General features: G+C 42.9%; 1 protein-coding gene across 1 annotated transcript in view; it reads left to right on the top strand.

Annotated features, from left to right (window-relative positions):
* TEAD4 (TEA domain transcription factor 4) overlaps positions 1-20736 on the top strand; it is a 68715-nt gene that overhangs the window by 12218 nt on the left and 35761 nt on the right. Inside the window, exon 3 of the mRNA XM_042795542.1 lies at positions 5066-5320. Coding sequence (XP_042651476.1) covers positions 5314-5320 — 7 coding nt within the window. The 5' untranslated portion in view covers positions 5066-5313. The remainder of the gene's footprint in view (positions 1-5065; positions 5321-20736) is intronic.

Raw genomic sequence — 20736 nt, 5'->3', positions numbered from 1 at the left:
ATAAGTGTCATCATTAAGATTACCAAGCTGCACGTGAATAATTACTGTTGACTGAATGAGAAAACAGAAGCAAACTGAAATCTAGATGGCAACTGAAACATCTGTATTTTGTTAAAGTAGTTACTAAGAATATTATTCGAATATTTATTATAAATAACATATTCAACATTAGCATATTCCTGAAAAATGCTCTGATTTTGACCAGAATGCTTTTTCGATGATACGTGATTCCACTGACAGTTTTTCAACTGCTAAAACCATTTACCATAGAGTTTAGCCCCTAGCTTCTCTACAGTTTGCTCTGCTTAGTTTAATAAATGGCCACTTTAGCCACCAGTGAGTTTAGAGTTCAAATCAACAGGGCAGGAAACGCAAGGCCTGAAGTGTTCAGCCAGAGACCCACAGAGTAGACAGCACCCAACCAGAACTCCCTATATTACTGTTTATTGCCTCTGAGCATAGAGTATCACCTGGGTTTGCACACAGAGCTTATTATTTAAGCAACATTGTTAAAGAAAACTTTGCAGGCCCTTTAAGCCCTTGGCATCTTACTGAACTAGAGATATAGAGTTATAAGGATTTGCATGGCCATTTCAGTCTATGGAATTTATTCAGAAGTTTTCAAAACCAAGGTGAATTTGTGTTAGTGCCTGGGTGATTAGTGAGGTTTCAGCTAGACATGGCAAGACTTCCTTGACTTTATAGTCTGTACAATTCCACTTTTCTCATCATCCATCAGGAATAGCTTTAGTGCCAAGAAGGAAAAACAGAATCAGGCCCTGAGGTGTAGAAAAGTTGGGATTGGCCACAGTAGCATATTTTGGTGCCTGATCACTTAACTGTAGCTTGGGGTAGGACTAACATTGATGGTAAAGGCACAAAAAGTAAGAATTTAAAAAAGAAAAAATATCTAGTCACTTCAAGTTTTATGTAATCTCTGTTTTTCATTGCTCTTATGTTTCACATCTCTTTTGATTTACAGCAATGTGAAATAAGACTCACGTACTCTGTCTCTTGCTTTGTGGACTTCCCTGAATATACAAGTGACATCTGCTCTGATTGGAGCAACTTTTCTTTCTTGTTTGGAGAAGAGAGTCTTGAGAATTGACACTGAATTGAGTACAGCATGTTTTTTCCTCCACTTATTCTGGAGCTAGGATCAGAAAGGATCCGGAGTTTTCTTTGTCACCAAAGGTACTTGGTGCAGATGGGAAGCCTTGTAAAATATTAAATGATCAGGCAACAATTCCTAGGGTTTGTATGCAGGGCTGGGAGGAAGTTAGGCTCCAGATATATTTGCTTAGTTTCCAACATAAGTGTGTGCCATGCTGAAACCATCTGCTAGGTATTCATCTGTGTCTGCATGGACATGGAGATGGAAATTACTGGAATCAAAGTATGTGCTTTCTATGGTTATGATGGCTGTACGTTCCCTAGGAGATGCCTTTGTCTACTTGTATGCATTGCTATGGTATTTGGCTTGATAGCATGGGTCATAGCTTTTAGTGACCATGGCTTTGGGAGTCATACAGTTGAGCAGTTAAAGTATGTTTTCACTTGATGTGGAGCCTGCTGGCTATGATGAGACTTGCAGCTCCAAATGCAGGTCGTACTATGACCCTTGCTGTCACACCTTAGGCTTCTATCTGAACCCCTCCATTTCTCAGTCTGTCAGACTAAGTTAAAACTAGTCTGTGCCTTGTGTTTGTGGAGATTTTAATGTGCATTAAATACAGAGGGTTTTTACAGCCTCCGTGGACTAGGGATTCCTGGGGAAATATCAAAAGAAGAACAGATGGAACAGATAGCTTCTGTTTCTCTGTCGGAGTCCCCCTGTGGAAAGCTTACTCCTTTATGCTGATTCTCCAACAGGACAATCTCCAGTGAAAGGGGATGTATTGGTGACAGATACTTGGTGAGGGAAGCAACTGTTACTGTTCATTTCAGGGTCTTTTAAGGTTGCATTGCCTGCTTTGGTGCCATTCACAGAGTGCTTGGGATGTCTGTCCCAGTGGTAAAGGCCCAGGGTGAGTTCCCCTTTCTGCCCCCCTGTGCTGGCTTTGAGCGATGGGGTTTTTGGTAGCAGGGGAGGTGTCTACAGTGAGGGCCCCTCAGAGAAGCTTCTGGAAAGCTCCCTCAGCTCCAAGTCAGACCCACCTCTGGCCAAGGCTGAACCAATTAGTGATGGTGGCTGTGCCTTTGCGAGAACATATTTAAGAAGGGGAACCTGAGAGAGGGTTGGGGACTTGTGAGGAGGAGATATGAGAAGGACACCTATGTGAACACCCAGGTCAGTGGAAGGAAGGAGGAGGAGGGAGGGGAGGTGTGCTGGAGCAGAGACCCTCCCTGTATCCCATGGTGAGACAGCAGGGCTGCCCCCCCCGCAACCACCCATGAAGATCTGCAGTGGAGCAGAGGCCAACCTGAAGTCTGTGGAGGAGCCCACACCAGGACAGGCATCTGCACTTGAAGGAGGCCAGGGCTCGGGGGGGAGAAGCGGCCCCCCACTGTTGTAGTTTGTCACCGGGAGGACTGCAACATGTGGGGGGTGACCCACAACAGGGCAGTGTGGGAACAGCTGCATCGTGTGGGAAGGACTCATGTCAGAGAAGGTTCACGGAGGACTGCCTCCTGTGAGAGGAGAGCCATGTGGAGCAGGGGAGGGATGTGTTGCATTCCCCCCACCTCCCAAGAAGGAAGGAGCGACCGAGCTGACTGTAACCCTCATCCCCCGACCCCTGTGCTGCTGGGGGAGGACCCAGAGAGACTGGGAGCAGAGCTGAGCCCAGGAAGAAGGGAGGGGTGGGGGGAGGTGTTTTTTTGGATGTGGTGGTACTTCTCACTCTCCCACCTTGTCTGCTAAGTGTTGTTGTTTTGATTGTTTGAGTTAAAGTGATGTTCTTTTTCTTCCCCTAATGAGCCTGTCTTTTGCCCGTACCCCTCCCTGTCCTTATCTGGATTCCAGAGCCTTTTACTTTATTTTCTCCTTCCCACTCCTGAGGGGGTAGGCGTGAGTTGAACAGCTGTGTGGTGCTCAGTTGCCCTCTGGGCTCATCCCTTCACCTCCCATTTTATTCTTTCTTCCCATGTTAATTAGAGCTCTGGAAATGTGTATCATGGGTCAAAAGGACTGAAATAATCTAATGTAGAGGCTGAAATGGGTGGATGGACAGTGGTAGGCTATTCCTGTGGCTCATGTGGTCCAAACATTCTCATAGAAAGTAAGTTGTGTACTGGGTTTTCTAAATGTCTATGTGAAACACTTGTTAAAATGCTGCACCGTGGTGTAGGAAGTATACTATGTCTAGAAATTACTCAAATGCCCAGTTTTATCTTGTTTCCTGAGGTTTTGGTGGGTTATAGAGATGTAATATAGGTATCTGCTGCTGCCTGAAGTCATTAAGGAGTATCAAAACCTTCTGAGAGTCAGTGATGTCAACTCAACTCTGTTTACAACTCCAGCTTTTGAAATTATAAAATTCCTAAGAATTTCAGCTTTTATTAAAAAAAAAAAAAAAAAAAAATTCTGGTCATTGTGGTCCTGGAGCAGATTTTGTAAACATGAAATCCGAAGAGGTAAGAAACCAAAGAGAGTCTTAAAAATGAGTATATGATGTAATGTATTTTTAAGGTGATGTCAGAAAAATTTCTGTGGCTGTGAGCCCTGAATTTTTGAACTTCTGAAGTTCAAAAATCACTTCATGAATGAATGGACCTGCTTTTCCTATTTACCAACTAAGGCATGGCATAAATGCACAAATTTTGTTCTAGCTACTTTTTGACATATGCCATGTCCAAATTTCTTCTCTGTCCTCTTTTACATTATCACTGTGATAGTTCTGAGCTAGTCTGACTTGACATGTCAGAGGTCTCTCCTTAGTCTCTCGTTCAGTACAGGTTTGATGGTTCTGTTGCTCTTGCAAAAAAAGCCTTATTCTGGTTTTCTTGCTGCCCAGCTCAATGTGATGATATGCAGGGAAGTTTTGAATGCTCTCATTTAACTGGATTCTCAGCTGGTGGCTTGTGAATGTTCTATGTAGCTCAGATAACAAAAATATTAAAAGCGTAAACAAACAGCTTTGGGATTAAGGCAGGAATGATCTGTGCCTTTAGAAGTCATCGTTGACTGGAAGTGTCTGTATGGTCTGAAGTTGCTTTCTGAATGTGTGTTTTAGCAGCTCCACTCAATGACTTCAGCCTTTATTGCAGGTGTTTATAAGAGGACTATAATTTATTGTAGTTTTCAAGAATTAGCAGCTGCCTGCTTAGGTTCATTGAGAAACCAGTTTCTGCTCTTGCCCAGTGGCAAATCTAATAGCCTAACTGGTCAAGGATGAGGGGGCAGAGAGACACAGAGAACTGAAGGAATTTGCCCAAGGTCTCTCTGAAGAGCAGTAGAAACAGGCTAAGTGCCTAGGATTCTTGACCTGCAACCTAGTGCCTTTATCCTTCTACTCATGGTGCCTTCTGCTTCTGCTGGGATATAGTGCTGAGATTTGGGAGATATTCCATTAAACTGTCTGGCCCCAGGAACTGCTTTTCAGAACGGCAGCTGATCCTTGAGAAGAAGAAATATCAGTGTTAAAAATTACACTGGCTACTAACTGATCCAGTGAAACAGTGTCTAAGAAAATTTCATCTCCTGTGCTCAGTGGTGACTAGATAATTCAACACTGCTTTATTTTGTGTAGTCATTCACATGGACTGAATACCTGTGTGCATGCAGAAAATTAAATAACAATTACCTAGATAATGCAAGGGGAGAAAGAAATTGGGAGATAAAGACACAGGCAAGAAGACACAGGTCTGAGGAAAATTGGGAAGTGATAGACAACTAATGAGCTAAAGAGATACGGGACCAGGCTGTTTTATCAGGAGAATTTGTAGAAAAGGTTTTAATCTCAGCATAAATAGAAATCAAGCACGTGGTTGAGTTTCTGTTTAAGGTAAACTTGAAGTAAAAACCCTCCTCACTGAGGTTTTTTAACTTTTTTTCTGTAGTATCTCCTAATTTTCCTAGAAAGAAAGATTTCTGACAGATGAGATGTGTTTTTTGTCATCACAGGTTCTGAGTCCGCTTCTCCACGTGGCACCTTGGAGTTTCTAGCTGGCACCATTACCTCCAAGGAGTGGAGTTCTCCCACCTCCCCTGAGGGGAGCAACGACTCGGGGGGCAGCGAGGCCTTGGACAAACCCATTGACAATGACGCTGAGGGTGTGTGGAGTCCGGACATTGAGCAGAGCTTCCAGGAAGCGCTAGCCATCTACCCACCATGTGGACGGCGGAAGATTATCTTGTCAGACGAAGGCAAGATGTATGGTAAGGGAAAAGGCAGGGAACATCACAACACTCCAGGTAGCCTGCCCTGTGCAGGCTGCTTGCCTTGTACCAAATAATGTTCCGAATTAACTCTTTTCTCTCAGGCATTCCCAAGTTGATGCAGCTGGTTACTTCAAGTTGTATTTAGAAAAATCAGTGAAGATTTTAACACTCAGAGATCAGAAAGAATTATAGGTGTCTTTTTCAGGAGAGTATCAATAAGGTAGATCCCAGAGTTGGGCATGCTACTGAACTAATCTTTGGATAGGTACCATATAATGGCTTCATGGTGTGACTGAGTCTATCTTTTATAGCATCTGTCGCCGCTGACTCCAACATTGTTATCCTAACAGGTAAAGGTCTGTGACTCTGGTGCTAAAGGGCAGAAGTTCAGACCCTGAATCCCTGAATGGCCCTGCTGGTGGTGTGCAAACACCTACAGTTTGTTAACTAGATACACTTTTCAGATCTTAAGAAGGGCAGAAAAAAGACCTCTCTGGCTGCTCCCTTTCATTCTACTTCACTTTCTTATAGCCCTGGCATCAATGTCTTTCATCTGTGGGTTCTTCTCAGCTATCTAGCTATACATCCAGCCTTGAATGCAGAGAAGTGCTGGCTTACAGCTGCAGTAGATGACAACTTTTTAGGTGTTAGACATAATTTTGAGTTGGATTTTTGACTTATTAAACAGCTAAGATTGCTTTCTTGATTTTGCCCACAAGAAAGCTGGTCTGATCTGGATTCTCTAGCTCAGTATTGGAAGAAGCCCCCTGCTACTTCTGTGACTAAAGATCAAGGCAAAGGCTGAGAGTGCACAATATTTAGTTAAAAGTCCCAAGGTGTTAAAACTGTTTCTCATCTTACAGAAGGCAGCCCTCTTCCCTACCCAGTTAGTACTTGCTTTTTTTCCTTTGCGTTGGAATCTGTGTCTCTTTGCAGGCCCCATCATGGGTGCACCGTGCAGTGAAGCTTCATAGGAAGCACTTCACAAGTCATTCTGCAGGCTTTTGTCCACCCATTGGGCCATTGTTCCTTGAGCTAGGGAATAGATTATTCTCACTATGGCGGCATGGGTGGTGTCTTGTTTACACAGCCTTATCTACAATGGTTGGTTTTACTGGATACATATGTCATTGTACCTGTACAGAGCAATATATGTTGAGTAAGGCTGATCACACTGAGGTTCAGCAAGTGTCAATATTCTTATGTAGACATCAATTCCTGCTCTATGCTGGCACAAATGTTTCTGTGGTTGTGTTATGGAACTGACCAGGTATCTGATCCAGCTTAAAACTAATACAGCCAGAAAGGGGGGAAAAAAGTTAACTTTAATTCGCACATGCTGCCTGATTTGTCTCACTGCACAGCTGCTTGTGATGATGCGTAAAGAAAGGATGATGAGAGTGGGAATGAGCAGCCACGGTTGAGGTGAGGGTAGGATTGCTTCTTTCAGAAGGAATGTTTGCTTAAAATTTTATTAAAACTAAAATATTACTTGAAAATCCACCCCATGGTTACTAAGCAGAGATTAGTGACGTGCTCCTTGCTGTGGTAAGTCCACACTAGTTTTCATGGAAGGTGACTTAAAATTACTGGAGAAAAATTACAGTTGTGTTTTAAGACTGTCTTCATTTACTAATCATTCTGCACAGCCCCTGAAATACTTCAGCTTTGGAGTGAATATGTCAGAACAGAGAGTGAAATGGACCAGAAAAGAAATAAGAGTGAGATCAAAAGGAAAAGTGAAATAGAATGGACTACAGAAACCAAGGAGTCTTAGCTGGGCCCTGACCTATCACGGACTGGTATTTAGTGGAAAGTCTTTAGTTAACTGTACTGGTGAGCTGCAGAAGGTAAATAACCCGCTTGCAGGATGGAAAGTTTAGACTAGGCTCTAGGAGAAGAAATTAACAGCTTTTCTGCAAGCCCTCCCCCACTACTCCAAATGGGACCGTGTCCCTGCTTGCCTCCAGTGCACCTGTTCCCAGCATGGCTGTTTGGTTCAGCGTGCTCCTGACAGAGCCTGAGGCACTGATTTATGCCCCCCTTTGCTTACTAGTCTCCAGGATCCATGCCAAGGAAGCAGGGCACAGCCTGGGATCTATAGAAAGATATGACTGGTCAGGGAGAATAAATATAGTCCCTGATTCCATCTTCACTGCTTATGATCCAGCTAGCTCACAGAACAGGACAAGCTCTATGTGGAGCTAGCCCTGCCTCTGAGGTATAGTTGTTTAGCTGCCCCTTGACCAACTTGCACAGAGCTTATCAAACCAAGGGGTGAGGTGTTAGAGAGAACTGTATATACCCCTTTCCCTTGACAAAAGTGGAACCATTTCACTGTTTCCCACAGAGAAGTGGCTCATGTGGTACTACTCTTTAGGGCATGATGTTCCAGGTCCCAGTGCCTCTACTATGTGCAATTTATATACTTCTCACCTGTTGTGAGGCAACTTGTTATCAGTTTAAAGTTAGTAGCTTTTACCAGCAAACATACTTTTACCAAGCTAAAGTGTACCAAGCCAATATGAAGAACTTGCACTGTTTTGTTTGAATACATTTAAAATTGCACAGATAGGTGTGTTTTAGCCTATACACAGACTTCATGTTCATGTTTCTTAGCCTCCTTAGGGTCGAGTTGCTGCTTACAGCTCTTTAGATGACACTGCTGATTGCTGAGTGGAAATGATTCCTACTTCACCGAAAAGTCAGCCAAGCTCTTCTCTGTGCATTGACAATCTGTGTCTTGATGCCTTTGTTGCCTTCTTTTCTTTCATTATCTTTTTCCCTCCTAGACATGTTCCATTACTGGAGGCAGCATTCTGACTGAATAAGCTCATACCACAGCACTGTTCCAGGTACAAGCCCTCACTGTCCTCTCCAGTAATCTCAGTTTACCACCTGCTTAAGGCACGAAAAGCTGTCTTGTCTGACATGGGATGCCATCTTTTCTCCTCATCATTGTGCTGTCTTTAGAAGCAGGAAGTCTGTGGCACCATTAACTTACTGATCTGGTGCCTTCTGGTACCACTGAAGTCCTGCAGGATAATTTTATAAGTGTTGCTTTCTAGAATGCTATAGGGGTACAGTATTACAAATCTGTCTCTTACATTTTTCCATGGAAGAAATAATATCTGTAGCATTTGTAGCAAATGATAGAGTCAGTATCTCCTGGCATATTCAGTACTGATCTAGAGAAAGGAGAGGGAAAAAGCTTAACAGCTTTGTGTGATTTGCATGGAGATGCTAAATAGAACAGGTCTCCCAACATAACTGAGGACAGAGAAATAAAAAATAGTAACCAGCAGTGATGCTTATTTTGACAAAACACTGCTAGAGCCTTGATTTAAAAGTGAGGAAGTAAGAGCTTGTAAGAAATGAGCAACTGCCTTAGATGTCCAGTGTTCTCTTCTGCTGCACAAACATCTGGTACCTTTTTGTAAGAGGAGCTAGAACTGGCAGCTGTTTGTTAGAATGTTGTTCTGTAGGAGGCAGTAGTTTAGCAGCTGGCTTACAAACAGCTGAGCCATTTCTGTGCTAAGCAGGGTGGGGCAGACAGCTGGGGCAGTCATGTATCTCCCAGGCTGGTGCCATTTGTTTGTGAGTCAGAGTCCTGATACAGCTGATAGGAAATACTTAAAGATGTCCAGAGCTCAGGGGCTGAGTGATAGAAGAAGGATGGTTAACCATGTTACTAGTTAAAACCTGGAGCAGAAAGTGAACTGTGAAGCCTTGGGCATGCAATAATAATTAAGCTGGCGTAAAAGATCAGTCTGATGGTGAAAACTGCCATGTCATAGGTGGTCGTTCCCACCCTTGTTCTGAAGTGACTAGATAAATTTGCAGGATGTTGCTTTCATCTCAAGTGGATGTTATCAGTTAATGTTTTCCCTGACCTCAAAATGTTGGTAAAACTGAAAAGCAAACAAATAAACCCAAAGAAGCACAAAATATATGCTGCTTGTCCCAGTTCATAAACTAGGGAAAATGTGTGTCCTTTCTGGAAGGAAGAGGGAGACTTGGTTACCTGGGACATGGAGAAGGATGAGGTACTCAATGACTTTTTTGACTCAGTCTTAACCAGCAAGGGTTCCAGCCACACCACCTAAGTCACAGAAGGCAAAGGTGGTGACTGGGAGAATGAAAAACTGCCCACTATAGGAGAAGATCAGATTTGAGACCATCTAAGGAACCTGAAGGTGCACAAGTCCATGGGACCTGACGAGATGCATTTGTGAGTCCTGAGGGAACTGGAGGATGAAGTGGTTAAGCCACTGTCCATCATATTTGAGAAGTCATGGCAGTCTGGTGGAGTTCCTGCTGACTGGAAAAGGGGAAACATAACCCCCATTTTTAAAAAGGGAAAAAAAGAAGTCCCAGGGAACTACAGGCTGGTCAGTCTCACCACTGTGCCTGGCAAGATCATGAAGTGGATCCTCCTGGAAAATAAGCTATGCACATGGAAAATAAGGAGGTGACTGGTGACAGTCCACATGGCTTCACTAAGGGCAAATTCTACCTGACAAATTTGGTGGTCTTCTATGTGACAGGGTTACATCGTTGGTCAATAAGGGAAGAGCAACTTGTGCAAAGCTTTTGACACTGTCCCACATGATATCCTTGTCTCTAAATCGGAGAGATGGATGGACCACTTGCTGGATGAGGAATTGGCTGGATGGTCACACTCAGAGTTGCAGTCAATGGCTTGATGTCCAAGCAGAGAGCAGTGACAAGTGGCATTCTTCAGGGGTGGGTGTTGGAACCAGTGCTGTTTTACATCTTTGTTGGTGATATGGACAGTGGGATTGAGTGCACCCTCAGCAAGTCTGCCCACGACACCAAGCTGGGTGGTGCTGTCAACATGCTGGAGGGAAGGGAGGCCATCCAGAGGGACCTCGAGAGGTGGGTCTGTGCAAACCTCATGAAGTACAACAAGTGCAAGGTCCTGCACATGGGTCAAGTCAATCCCATGCACAAATACAGGCTGGGTGAAGAGTGGATTGAGGGCAGCCCTGGGGAGAGGAACTTGGCGGTATTAGTGGATGGAAAACTGCCTGTGAGCCAGCAATGTGTGCTTACAGCCCAGAAAGCCAACCGTGTCCTGGGCTGAATCAAGAGAAGTGTGGCCTGCAGGTTGAGGGAGGGGATTCTCCCCCTCCACTGCACTCTTGTGAGACCCCCCTGCAGTGCTGGGGCCAGCTCGGGGGCCCCCAACATAAGAGGACACAGACCTGCTCGAGCGGGGCCAGGGGAGGCCACGAAGATGTTCAGGGGGGCTGGAGCAGCTCCCCTGGGGGGCCGGGCTGAGAGAGTTGGGGGGGTTCAGCCTGGAGAAGAGAAGGCTCCGGGGAGCCCTTCGAGCGGCCTCCCAGGGCTTAAAGTGGGGGCAGGAAAGGTGGGGAGGGGATCTTTATCGGGGAGTGTAGTGAGAGGATGAAGGATAATTGTTTTAAATTGAAAGAGGGTAGATTTAGATTAGATACAAGGAAGAAATTCTTTACTGTGAAGGTGGTGAGACCCTGGAACAGGTCGTCCAGAGAAGTTGTGGATGCTCTTTCCCTGGAAGTGTTCAAGCCCAGGTTGGAACTAGATGGTCTTTAAGGTTCCTTCCAACACAAACTATTCTGTGATTCTATGATAAACACCCCTTCTCCTTGAGGGGAAGAAAAGCATGGCAACTTTTACAAATATTAAAAACTTCAAGGTGTCAGTCTTCAAGTGTTTTCTTCTATATCTATCTAGTTTGGCATCTCACCTGATGTTGTTTCACTGAAAGCAATTGGAACATGCTGAGAAAGTGCTCAGGTGCCACTGAACTGGCTGGCTCAGGTAATTGCAAAATTTGGATTTCAGCTGTGATATCCCTCAGAGATACTTCTGCATTTCCTATTCCTTCTATTATTGTGACCTAGTGAACCATAAAACAGCCCTTTATCCCACAGTTTTTTTAACAAAATTGAATTTCCCATTTTAAACACTAGAAAACAGATGAAACTTAGATGCATGGACAATTGGTTAGGATGCAGACTTTTCCCTCCTCTTTTCCTGGTGGTAGCTGGGATGTTTTTGGAGTTGCTCAATAACAAGATTTTGTTTCAGTGAGTCAGCTTTCAACTTTGCTTTTGTGTGGTTCTAGTTCTTTGTTGTTGACTAGATGAAGACAGATTTCTGGAGACATTTACAGCAGGTTAAATTTCTGCTGGAGTTTGTCAGTTTTTTCTGTCTATCTCCCTTGTATGCCAAGTTTAGGGTTCTTCTCATTAAACTATATGTCAATTTAACTGGTGTTTTCTCCGTACAAACATAAAAAGAAATATTTTTCCATCAGTTCCAAGCATTTACTGAATATTGAGGAATTAACTGCTTTTGAAATGCCAACCAACCAGGAAACTGCTTGCTGTTGTAGTTAATAGATTTAATAGTTCTGGCTATGGCATCTTTTCTAAACATGGTTAGTACTGAACAGAAATATATTAGCAGGTTTTTTTTGTGTTACATGTTATCAAAATTATTGTGATTGCTTTTGGGGGGGATTTATTCTCTTGTTTCAACAAAGGGCACATACTTTTTCCTGTCTCTTGATTTTTACCATCTTTGTAATCCTATTTTTATGTCAGGTTTAAAACTAAGCATGTTGTGTAGAATTGTGGTTTTGTCACTGTATATGTCTGCAGACACAGAGCTTTTGTCATGTTCAGATAACTTCATTAGCAACGTTGCATTACCCTTTTGGCTCTTCCTCTGACTTTTTCATTTCTAAATTTCAAATGTTTAGTAATTCTCCAAAATAAAGTTGATTGGTAGTAGTATATTGTCAGCAAGACACTTGTTCTGATTTCTTTGCATTGTTTAACCATTTAACAGCCAGTTAACTGATTTCTAGTTTAATAAGCCAGCTTTATGCTTTGTAGCTCTATGCACTCATATGCCTTGTACCTGAGAGACTGTTTCTGTTTCATTTGTCAGCCTTTTCCCTTGTTGCAAGTCATTATTTTTATTCTGCTGTGCTTATAGATAACTTTGCACATTTTCAGTTGCTTTCTGAGAAGTTTAATAAAAAAGCCTTAGTTGGTTTTGGTGTTTTTAAAAACACTGCACTCTTTCACAATTGGATCCAAACATAGTCGATAATCTGTTCTTAAATATAAAACCCACTTATTTATATTTAAAATTTCAGACTGAGTTAAAAACCTGGAAACAGTCAGACATGGAAAATGAAAATTAATAATGTCCATTGGCTTGAGGTTTCATTTTTCTTTAAAACAATTGCATGTAAAGCGCTCTTCTGGACAGGTTTTTGTGAACACACTACCAGAAAGATCTCAAAAACATGGAGTGAGTTCTGAGAAAAACAACAAGCATACCAGATTTAACATAGAGCTCTGGGAATTGAAAGGGCTGATTTAGGAGGAAAGATTAAAGTAGCTAAATATACATAGCTTGGCTAAACCATGACTGAAAGGTGGAGGGTGGGGGGACACATAATAACAGTCTAAAAATATTTGAAGGGTGTTAACATTTAGGAGGGAGAGGGATTTTGTGGAACATGTGAGCATGACTAGGATTAATGGGAGAGAAAGAAGGAATATCGGATGGATATCAGCAGAAGCTTCATGACAGCTTACTGCACAGTGCTGAGGGATTTCTCATCTGTGTGAAGTTAGAATGGAAATGATGTTGTTGGGGTCTTTCAAAACTGTATCAGACAAAATCATAAGGAATGTATTTGTAGAACTTGTCCCAAGGAATGGTGTGTGTGTTTTATACGAATGAGAGGTGGATTCTAGATTAGACGCACTATGGTTTTACACAGGCAACAGAACAGTGGGCATTAGATGGTGACCAAATATGGCTTTTCAATGTAAATATGTGCTGTTTTTTTCAAAATTGTTAGTATTAGGATTTACACTATCTGTGTTTATATGATATGGATAAGTTTATTAGACTGATGGACATAGAGGCCCTTTCTCAGGTCTGAAATAGGAAGAGCAAACTTTGAGATAAATACTAGGAGTGCTTTCTCAGAATTTGTCTTCTGTTGATTAGTCAGACATTGGGTAGAGTAAGGTGATAGCATTTCTCAAGCAAGGGGGTACATACATAGAGGGAGCTGATAAGTGTCAATACGCAGATTGTGTGGAGAACTGACATAGGAAAAAAGGACCTTTCTTATTTCTGCAGTGCAAGTATATAAAACCCATCACTGAATTCTCTTTTAGAGTCTCTTTGAAAGGCATGCCTTATTGCTGGAGGGCATGTATGAAATATAACTTAACAAAATTTTATTAAAGTATCCTTATACATCTTTTAAGAAAAACCTGTACAATACAACATAAACTTTCCAGGTTTTAGTACCGTAAGGGGTGCCCTAAAATGAAGGAAAGCTGCTTGATCAGAAAAAGGCAATGTTACAGCCAGAAGAAAAGGCAATATTCTCATTCACGTGGGATCCAGATAATGAGCACAAGAGAACTAGAACTGTCTATTGGTTTAAACAGCTGCTCATTAGGTAATCCATAACAAACCCTGTATTGTCTGTGTATGGTGAAGATCTGGGCAGCAAAACTGTGAAGGCTGTGTGCAGTTTGTGCCTAGACAGATGGTTTTGTAAGTCTGTTGGTCACTGGCAGATCTGACTTAAACCTCTGGGGCCTGGGTACACCTGCTGCTGAAGGTTGCACAGCCAGCAGCTGTTCCTCATTGTGGTCACCTTGAACTTGTGACCCATCTTCTGGGTACTCCTTCAAATTCTCTGAGGCTCACTGCATGCACATATACAGGCATGGTCTGTCTCTGTCTTCTTGAACAGGAAATGACAGTGTTTTCATTGAAACTTTTTTACGTAAAATATCTTTAGAATCACTCGTCTTTCCTCTTGAGTGTTATTTGTACAGGAATTGCAAATCTCTTTTCAGAAGCTTAATTTGGAGTCTGGACTAGAGTGCCAGGAGTGTAACCAGTGCTTAATGAGATAACCCGATAGGAATGAGTCAAGTTGTTGACTGCAAGTGCTGTAGACATAGGCCTATTTCAAAGCATGACCATATTACAAGGAAACACATGTGCATGTGTGGTATTTAGCACAATGTTGCCTTCAACCTTGACTGGTGATTATGAACATTCCTGCATATGAACACTGTATCATCATCTTTAGTTGTAGAATCATAGAAAATGGTGCTGGAACAGACCTTCAAAGGTCATCTCACTTGTTCCTATGCCTGGAGGCAAAGCCAGCTCTACTTAAGCTGTTCAGGTCTAGTCTCATCCTTTATGACAGATTGGAAGAAAGTGATTTGACAATTCTAGATACAGCAGCTTTCATCTAGAAGGTAGTTGAATCACCTAGATATTTGCAAATTTCCTTCTGCTTTTTTAGGTATCTCTGCAGCTTAAATAGTTTTGTCTTGTTCCTGCTCTCCTGTCACTGTCTGAATCATGGCTTTCCAGATATCTATGAGACTTGTGCTGTAAACTCAGACAGGGAACAGGTGTTTGAAGAATGTAGAACAGAATTGCTCCAGTGTTACGAGCAGAAAGAGAGTAGGGGGAAAATATCACAAGCCACTGTAAGGAAATTTTATGAGCTTGGCAGAATTCAGATATTATTCAGACCAATTCCTGGATAACTACACACTTATGAAGCCTGAGTTTCTGCTAGGCTTTTATGTCCACGTTCTCTTTTCACCTGTTACAGAATATGACATCTTTCAACAACTGTTTTTGCTAGTGCTGGGATGGTGTAAAACTGTTCTGTGTTGAGACCAAGAGTATATTTCCTTCAGAAACAGTGAGATGACCTAACAGTTTGTTGTAGAAGAGGGAGTTGCCACTCCTGTTTCCTTGCTCCCCTGCTCTGCTCCTGGTTTTGTGCTCCCACTTTTTAGGCTAGCTTCAGAATCCAGCAGACTCTTTACTGATACCTTTCAGCTTGGTATCAGTAAGTAAACTGGTAGCAAACTACTCTGGCAAAATAAACTGGACAGATTTCTGCCACGTTAGAGTTGAACTGATTTTTGGAACCATCTGGTTAGAGGGAGTTAGGTGAAAAAGGCAACCACTTTTTCAGCAGTAGCCAGCTATTCGTTTAAGCTGAAACTATAACCTGATGTTTTAGAGTAATCATGGGCAATGACCGCACTCTAAATTATGATGGAAAAAACTGAAGATAGGTGGTGGCAGCCATTCCACTTACAAAATCAGTATTCATTTATTCATATAATGCAAGAACAGTGTCTGGGTTCTTTTGCTCTCCTTGAAGCTGCTACATAATTTCAGTCAGAACTGGGTGGTGGTGTAGTCTTACATGTCAAGTGAAGCAGTCATAATTCCTCACAGGACTAAGCCAGACCAGGCTAGATGCCTTGAGAACTGCATGGTTCTGTGCTGATCATGCAGCAAGTGACTGTGTGGATCTCACAGACCCCTTTTAGCTCCAATTTCTGTGATAGCTGAAGCTTTGAGTACTTGGTCATCCTGTCATATGAGCACGTGCACAAGATTGGCACTTGGGCAGAAATCTGCAAGAAACAGTGTACTATTGCTGCCAGGAGAGGCAGCTGACTGCAAAATGAGGAGGAGGTGAGGTGCTGGTTTTTGCTATCCTTTGAGGCAGTATCACCAAAGCACTGTTGAGAGTTGCTTTCAGATACCCTGGAAGTTATTGAAACAAGCAGACAAGATATTTATCTAAGGAAGAATTTAGCAGATATCTGGGTCTGTAATGTAGACCTTGGACTCCTGGGAACCGGAGGATATTGTTACAGTTAAGCATTAGTTTCAGTGCTACCCTCAACAGTCATGTTTTTCTGAACCTGGGCCTTAGCGAGTGAAGTATTATGTGCCTGTGTAATGTATAATTGTGCCTGTATAATGTCATTCTCCAGTGTCCTAAGAGACTGAAGGCTGTTAGTTTGACGTGCTTTTCCATAAAGGATTGTTATTGACTGTTTTGAGTCTTAACTGATATACACCCTGGCATATGATGAACTCATATTACTATACACAGCTGCTCTGATATGATTTTGGGATTTCCCAGCCAAACTGAATCTAACCAATTTCTATAAGATTCTCATCAGCCTTGCTCTGGGAAGCACTGGAACAAGTCCCAGCTTTGTTCCTGTTGCATCCCTTAATGTGTGTATGGAGACTCCTCCATACATATTAGTCCATACTTATTGGATGGATTATCTTACATTTCTATGTCACAGCTGATGAGGACATTTAATTTATATACTGAAAAATTGTATTAAAGGCTGAGGGGTGGTGAAGAGCTTCATAGCGTGGAGCTTCCCATTAGACTGATGGGGAAGGATTGCTGCATGCACACATTGTTGTACCTTAGTAAAAGCTCATCTTCACAAGGGCAGTAATTAGGAGGCACTTTAACTCTGTCTAGCTTTTAGACAAATGATACAGTGTCGTGGTTTGAGCCTGGTCGTCAGCCAACCACCACTCAGCCACTCTCTCTCCCTTCTCTTCTGGCAATGAGAAGGGACAGAGAGCCAGGCTTGGGGTTCGAGATAGGACTGGGATGGGAAAAAAATCCTGCTTTATAGGCACGAGCAAAAGGTAGACTTGTTAGGGGAAGAAAAAAAGAACATACATTTATTATAGACACTAACAACACGTAACAGAATAGGACAGTGAGAAGCATTGCCACATCCTGAGAACACCTTCCCCCCACCCCTCCCTTCTTCCCAGGCTCAGCTCTGCTCCCGATATCTCTACCTCCTCCCTCAGCGGCGCAGGGGCAGGGAATGGGGGTGCAGTCAGTGCTGCCACTTCTTCCATCTTCAGTGGGGGGAGCTTCTGGAACTTGTTCCCCCTGCTCCATCGTGGTCCCCCTCCCCATGAGTTCCTCCCACGGGCCGCAGCATTCCCCACACTGCTCCGTCATGGGTCACCAAATTTCTCCGACTGGATTCCCTCCCACGGCTGCAGCCCTTCCCGAGCTGCTCCGGCGTGGGACTCCCCCGCATGCTGCAATCCTCACAGCGCTGAACTACAGCAGCGGGGCTGCCTTTTCCCACAAGACCCCGGCCTTCTTTGGGTACAGCACCTTGATCAACCAGGTGAAAAACACAGGCCATAAATCAATGTCTGCTCCACTGTAGATCTCCATAGGTGGCAGGGGGGGCCGCCCTGCCGTCTCCCCACAGGGTACAGGGGGGTCTCTGCTCCGGCACACCTCCCCCCTCCTTTCTTCCTCCATTCCTCCACTGACCTTGGTGTTCATGCAGCTGCCCCAACTCCTCCTCACCAGTCCCACTGCCCGTCACCACGTCCCTTCTTAAATACGTTATCGCAGAGGCGCAGCTGATGGGCTCAGTTTTGGTGCAGAGGTGGAGCTGACTTGGAGCTGGGAAACTTCAAGAAGCTTCTCACAGGGGGTCACCCCTATAGCCCCCTCCCCTGCCACCAAAATACTCCACCACTCACTCAACCCAGGACATGCAGGCACAGGAAAAGCCTTGACCATTTTCTTACCAGTCTGTATGTGTGTGAGGGTTAGGTGGAGCACAGTTCCAGGCTACAGTTTCCCTGGTGGCAAAACTGGTTTAAGAAGTTCTGCCCTGATTCCTTCTCTGTTCTCTCTGCTGTGCCAGTTCCATGGTTAATGTAGCCACAAAATGAATTAGTTCATCAATCCAATTAAAAATAGGCTGATTGGGAAAAACAAAACAAACCCACAATCCAAATGGAGGGTGGGGGGACTTATTTTTAAACTTTTGGTAATACAGAGTGGTGCATGTCAGTCCTTCCCCCTTGCCTCCACTTCTTCCAGAAATTTAATTGGTATGGATGCACACAGGAATTGGTGGAATATTGCAGGAGGAATGACCAGCTGAGGAGGAGGGAACCTCTTCCAGTTGTTTTGCTGATAAAGAATTTGTTGCTGTATCTACACCCATGGTGACTGACTTTTTATCTCCACTCCTTGTTTGGAACCAATAAGAAGCTTCCCAAAACCTGCAGGGTTTGTAATTATCCCTCCTCATTCATGTAACTTGTGTGAAGTGTAGAAACACCATTTTCTAAATGGGTATAGCACTTCTTGTGTTTCAAGTTGTGAATTTAAGTTACAGAGTAGAAAAGGAGATGAGTAAACACTAAAACACTAAACCTTCCCAGCAAAAAGCCTTTTATGCAAGATGGGGTTTCTATTTAGACCAGTTAGTAAATAAGACAACAGAGTTTTATGACCTTAGGCAGATTGATCCAGCTGACTTCCATTTCCCCATGTGAGATGCTTGACCGGCACATTCTGCCCAGCAAATAAAGCTTCAACTTCTTTGTCATTTCAGAAAAGGAGCTCAACACTTGCATGGTCAAATGATGAAAACAGGTATGTCAGGGAAGAGCTGACAATGTGGTGGTGTTAATCACTTCAATATCGTGTTTTCAGGGATCTGCTTTTTTTTTTTTTGTATTTTTCAAAAGTACTGGCTCAGCTTTCTTTGAGTCTTCATTTCAAAATCCCCTTATTGTAGGGACTGCGTGAGCAAACTGAAGCATGGAATAAATGATAAGTGAGAAACTTTCTTCTCACAGCTGAATATAAAATTCTCTGGTATGTGTAACTGTGCTATGTGAACTCGAACACTGAAGTTCTGCATTGTTGGGGGGAGAGATGTCTTCATAGGACAGGTCAGTGCAGTAAAATGCAGTATGGTTTTCTGTGATCTCTTTCAAGAGAAATGATCCCAGTGTGATGGTCAGTGGAGTGTATTAAGTTATTTTATTGCCTCCTGAATACAGTTCTCTGGATTCAGTGTAGAAGTTAGGAATAAAAAATAGTTTAAAAAGAACCTTGAAAGGAGTTTGATCAGAGTGAACTTTGTCATTATTAATACAGCATTTAAAGAGTTGTCTTCAGCTCCTAACTAAAACTAACATGCTTCTCTTGCGATTGTTCACTGCTGTTTGGGCTAGTCCCCACTGGGATTTGCCACAGTTGCAGTCTGGATAAATGGGAAAAACAAGACACCATGCTGCATTATTTGCTCAGTATGTTTAGTTTATAGGTACCAACAAAGACTGAAGACCAGTGAAGAGCAAACAACAGAGGTTAGAAATTAATGATGGGGAAGTGAGGGTGGAGGTTCCCAAGGAGAGCTGGAAAGATAGCAGTGAATAGGGAGATGGTTATCGCAGAATTTTTATTGACTTCGGGGACAGCCTCAGCTCTGGTAGTGGAATTAATAGTAAAAGTAGGAGTTGAAACAGAGGGAGGGAAGGATTGAGCCTTTGAAAGAGGTTGGGTGCTGAACTTCATCACTGTATTATATAAGTTGTACATCAAGACAAAGCTCAGAAAGAGAGGGAGGACCTCTGGGAGAGGTAGAGGCCAAAGTCTAGAACTTCATAAACAACTTTTCTGAAAAAGAGATTTTAAGGTTGAAAGCTAGCATGCTAAATAATCACGAAAGATGCAACATTAATGATTGCCGAAAGTCAAGGAAGATAGAAAGGGATGAAAGGAACCCAGGCCAGAGAAGGAAATGTCATATATTGCATTTTCTCTTGCCTCAAAAAAACTGAGCTAGGAAACTAGGAAGCTAGCAGAATCTTCTCACCAAGGCTTTGGTAAGAAAAGATAGTTTACGATGAAGGGAAGGTCTAGTAAAGATAGCATTAAAACTAATGTTAAGGATTATGCAATTAAGAGTTGAGTGTCTGTGTATCTTGATGAGAAGATGAGATTAGCCCTCAGAAAGACAAAAATGTGTTTTTTGACACATGTAGCACTGGTTTTGGAAATGGTGATGCTCAGGAAGACACTTAGTGTAGCTGGGAGGAGGAGGCAGTGGCATGCAAGATGGAAAGTAAGGCTGTGCATCAGGAAGATGGCTTTGATTAACCTTTCACTGGATACAGCTGGATAATTACTTCTGTTATTCTCTTACCTTTGCTGCACTTCACAGGTAGGTGCACAGGTTTGCTTTGTGTACAGAAAAGATATTGCTACCGAGAAACGGATACTTTCACGCAGTTTCCCACTGGAAGGATTTTGCAGAAATCATTGAGTTCTTTTCTCTCGCTCATCACAGAAGAGAGGTTTTTGGCGGTTCTGCTGTCTTTGGCAACAGGTGTGCGAGGAAGTATAAAGCTTAAAGAGATGCTTAATCTGCCTCTTGTCCAAGTAGTAATATACTCTTAGTAGCAGAAAATCAGCACAAAGGTTTGGGTAGGACTGGGAAATGCTTTCTATGGCTATGGGAATTCCCTTGATTTTTCCCCCCTTCCTTACAGGCAGACACTTCTCTCTTCTTGTATTGAAAGGCATGCAGGTGTAGAATGGAGAATCAAAAAGCCTCTTTATTCACTTCTCTTAGCAACACCTTCCTGGATAACTACTGAATACAAAATTTTGCAATTTAGTGTAGGACAGAGTGGGAGCTAAATTGATACCCTTG

Source organism: Tyto alba, unplaced genomic scaffold, assembly GCF_018691265.1.
Source record: "Tyto alba isolate M040663 unplaced genomic scaffold, T.alba_DEE_v4.0 Super-Scaffold_21, whole genome shotgun sequence".
Classification (NCBI taxonomy): Eukaryota; Metazoa; Chordata; class Aves; order Strigiformes; family Tytonidae; genus Tyto; species Tyto alba.
The sequence above is the reverse complement of the archived record's forward strand: the minus strand, read 5'-3'. Positions and strand labels throughout refer to the sequence as shown.